At 36.9% G+C, this 3,007-nt stretch overlaps 1 protein-coding gene across 2 annotated transcripts; it reads right to left on the bottom strand.

Annotated features, from left to right (window-relative positions):
• On the bottom strand, positions 1 to 3,007 carry LOC147480133 (putative UDP-arabinopyranose mutase 2). 2 transcript variants are annotated; one of them, XM_086575342.1, is made up of 4 exons: positions 2,501 to 3,007; positions 1,157 to 1,407; positions 905 to 1,073; positions 1 to 579 (listed from the first exon to the last, which is right to left on the bottom strand). In XM_086575342.1, the coding sequence occupies exons 1-4, from the start codon at positions 2,834 to 2,836 to the stop codon at positions 262 to 264; spliced, it is 1,074 nt and encodes a 357-aa protein (XP_086431468.1). In that variant the 5' UTR covers positions 2,837 to 3,007; the 3' UTR covers positions 1 to 261. The 2 variants fall into 2 exon arrangements, with proteins under 2 accessions (XP_086431468.1, XP_086431469.1); XM_086575343.1 differs by lacking the exon at positions 2,501 to 3,007 and adding an exon at positions 1,588 to 1,847.

The raw sequence follows: 3,007 nt of genomic DNA, 5'->3' as shown, positions 1-3,007 counted from the left end.
TGAGCACAAATTTGTTTAATATCTGGTGAAAAAAATAGGACATTGTTTCTCAACACGTCATCATACTCACTTATAATCAAAAAATTCAAAACCCAAAACCCATCAATAATCTGCAAAAAAATCCTCCAAGCTTTCCATCAGAGCTTAAGGAAGGAATTGAATGGAAAGTACAAGAAGAAAGCAAATCCCAGATCCAAGATACAACCAAAACGAACCATCATAATGGCTAATCAAGGCTCTACTACTCACTACTGCCATGAGTTAGGCGGTAGTAGTTGTCGACGGGTTGAGCTCATCCCAAGCTTCAATCCATGTGACCATTGCATCTGCTAACTTGGTGAAGTATGGGTCTACCTCAGCAAGCTCAGCCCTAACCTGTTTCGAAAGCTCAATGTAGCACTCCTGGACAGTGGTGCAGGCCTTCGGAAGTTTCGCAGCCTGGAAGAAAGGAATCAGCTGTTCTTGCCAGAAGATACCCTTGTACTCCTTTCTGAGATTCACAAATGGATCGCTTGCTTTGCTGTGCCAGATGTATGGAAGACCTGTCTTCACGCCCAATCCCAAGTGGTCACAGATAACCTGAAAATTACACAAAACTATGTTTAGAGTGGAGATTCCGATGTATATCTCTACAAGCCATGCCAACTATATATAGGGTGACTGCAATAAATCATATAGCCTTTTATGGGTTGGAGATCGAAGATAAACAGAGAAATTAGACAAGGAGCACTAGTAATGGTCCCAGTTTAAATGAATAAGTAATTAGCAAACCGGTGCTTTGAGGTAATACTAAAAGTTCTGACAGAGCTTAAAGATACACAAGGTATAAAAATTCAAGACAGTAATAAAAAAATATAAACAAAACATAGGAAAAAAAAAGTGAGTGGAGGAATGTAGTTTATACCTTGGTGCACCATCCTGCCCACATATCGTCGTAGCGTCCAATTGGCTGTCCATCACCCATGAGTCCAAAGTACATTGCAGGGCCAATTAGCTCACGGTCGAATGCCAAATTCATACCACACATGGGGAATAAGGTGCCCTTTGGAATTGTCATGACTGCGTCTACATACCTGAAAGAAATAACAAAAAGATTCAAGAAAAATGTAAGAGAAATAGGAGAACACATCATCTACAACGAAGGATCGATATAAACCTTTGGTTCCTCTCACGAGGTTTGACAAGCTGTGTAGGAGCGTCATAATCTGGAATGTTGAGCCAAAGGCCATGAGAAACAGCTGTTGGAGCACCCATGCGGAGACTGAAAGGGTACCCACGGACAAAGTCTGCACCTTCTCTATATGGATCATATAGTGTGTTAAAGAAAGTTGGGGTTGACGGGCAAAGAAGATTCTTTATATGTTGCTCAAGGGCATTGATATCTTTGCCAGAGGGGTCTTTAGCAACCTGAAAATTATAGTATTATGTCCAAGACTCCAAGTTAGATAGATAAAAAGTATGACTAGTTAAATTGATATGTTAGAAGATAGCAAAAATACAAAACTTCACCAGCATTGATGGTACATACAAGACAGTAAACCATTACGGAAGCATAAAAAACCAAAAACCCAACCAATTACCAATTACCAAAATAATTATGAGAGGGGGGAGGGGGCCAGTCCAACCCAATGAACAGGCGTAAATTATATAAACATAAACTCCACTTGCAAATACATGGGATCTGACAATTAATTTGATATGCATAGCCTTCCAAGATTGGCGAAGCATACATTCAATTGTCAATATCTGGAAGCAGGCAGTGAGTCAAACAAGGAAGAAGAGCCTAATATGGTATCGGGTATGCTCTCTTAGTTCGAATATTAATGTGTAAAATTCAGATACCCATCAACAAAGATTTTCCAATTTAAACATAACTATCAAGACCTTTTTAATATACAATGTGGAAACAGACAATCAATTTGCATAGCGTAAAATGTCACCACCGTCCAAATTAAGTTACTTATTAACAGGTTCAACAATTCAAGGAAAAAAGATATGAACATGTGGTCTGATTTAAAATATAATAGTACTTTCTCCACTGAGGACTTTACATACAGAAGGCTCAAAATAAATAACATGTGAGTAGAAGAAAAATAAAGAAAAAACACAACTGAAATTGAGTCATCAGATCTAACTACAAAACAAATAATAATAAACTTTGACACATAACTAATCCAATAATTGAACCTCACCGACCCCCCATATACAATATCAAAGTCGAAAGTATACTTTAGATATTCTTATGGGTCAAAAATATCTAAACCTTTAAATCAAGTTCCTCATCATAAAGTTGCACTAAGAATAAAAAGTAGCACAGTGCAGATGCCCCTTTGTGATTTCGTACATCCTAAGCACGAAAAATCGTATAAAATTAAACCCAAGTTATCAATTAATAACAACTATATCTCACATACATGATACATCACAATAACTAATAGTCAACAAAATCACATTAAAGAACATATCTTTCTATCTCAAAAAGAGATATAATTATACTTACAAAGCAATCATCATCAATGGTGTAGATATACTTCTTCTTAGAAACCATATAACCAAAACACCTACAAGCAGAATCTTTAAAAGAAATACAAGAAGCCTTGGGGCCCAAGATTTTGTTTATATCATTACGATTATAAAGTTCATAATCAAAACCTTCAGGTACTTTAATAACTTTTGAAGGATCACCATCTTGAACAATGATAAGATGATAATGTTGAAAAAAAGGTCTCCACATCTCGAGAAAATCGAGATTTCGGATTGTTGGTATTACGATATCGAGTTCATCTTTTAGTAATGGTGTTGGAGAGATTGAATGAGAAGAAGAAGAAGAAGACATTGTTGTTGTTAAGGTTTGAGATTTGAGGAAGTGGAAAATAAAAAGAGTGTTGAAGAAAGAGGAGTGGTTTAAGTTTGGCTTTTATACAAGTCTTTGTGTTGTAACATGTGTTGGCCACGTGACTGGACAGTTGTGGTTGGGACAGGTTGGCCGATTTGTGTCGACCAGTAT

This window comes from Coptis chinensis, chromosome 8 (assembly GCF_015680905.1).
Source record: "Coptis chinensis isolate HL-2020 chromosome 8, ASM1568090v1, whole genome shotgun sequence".
Lineage (NCBI taxonomy): Eukaryota > Viridiplantae > Streptophyta > Magnoliopsida > Ranunculales > Ranunculaceae > Coptis > Coptis chinensis.
Note: the sequence above shows the minus strand (reverse complement) of the source record. Positions and strands in the feature narration are given on the sequence as shown.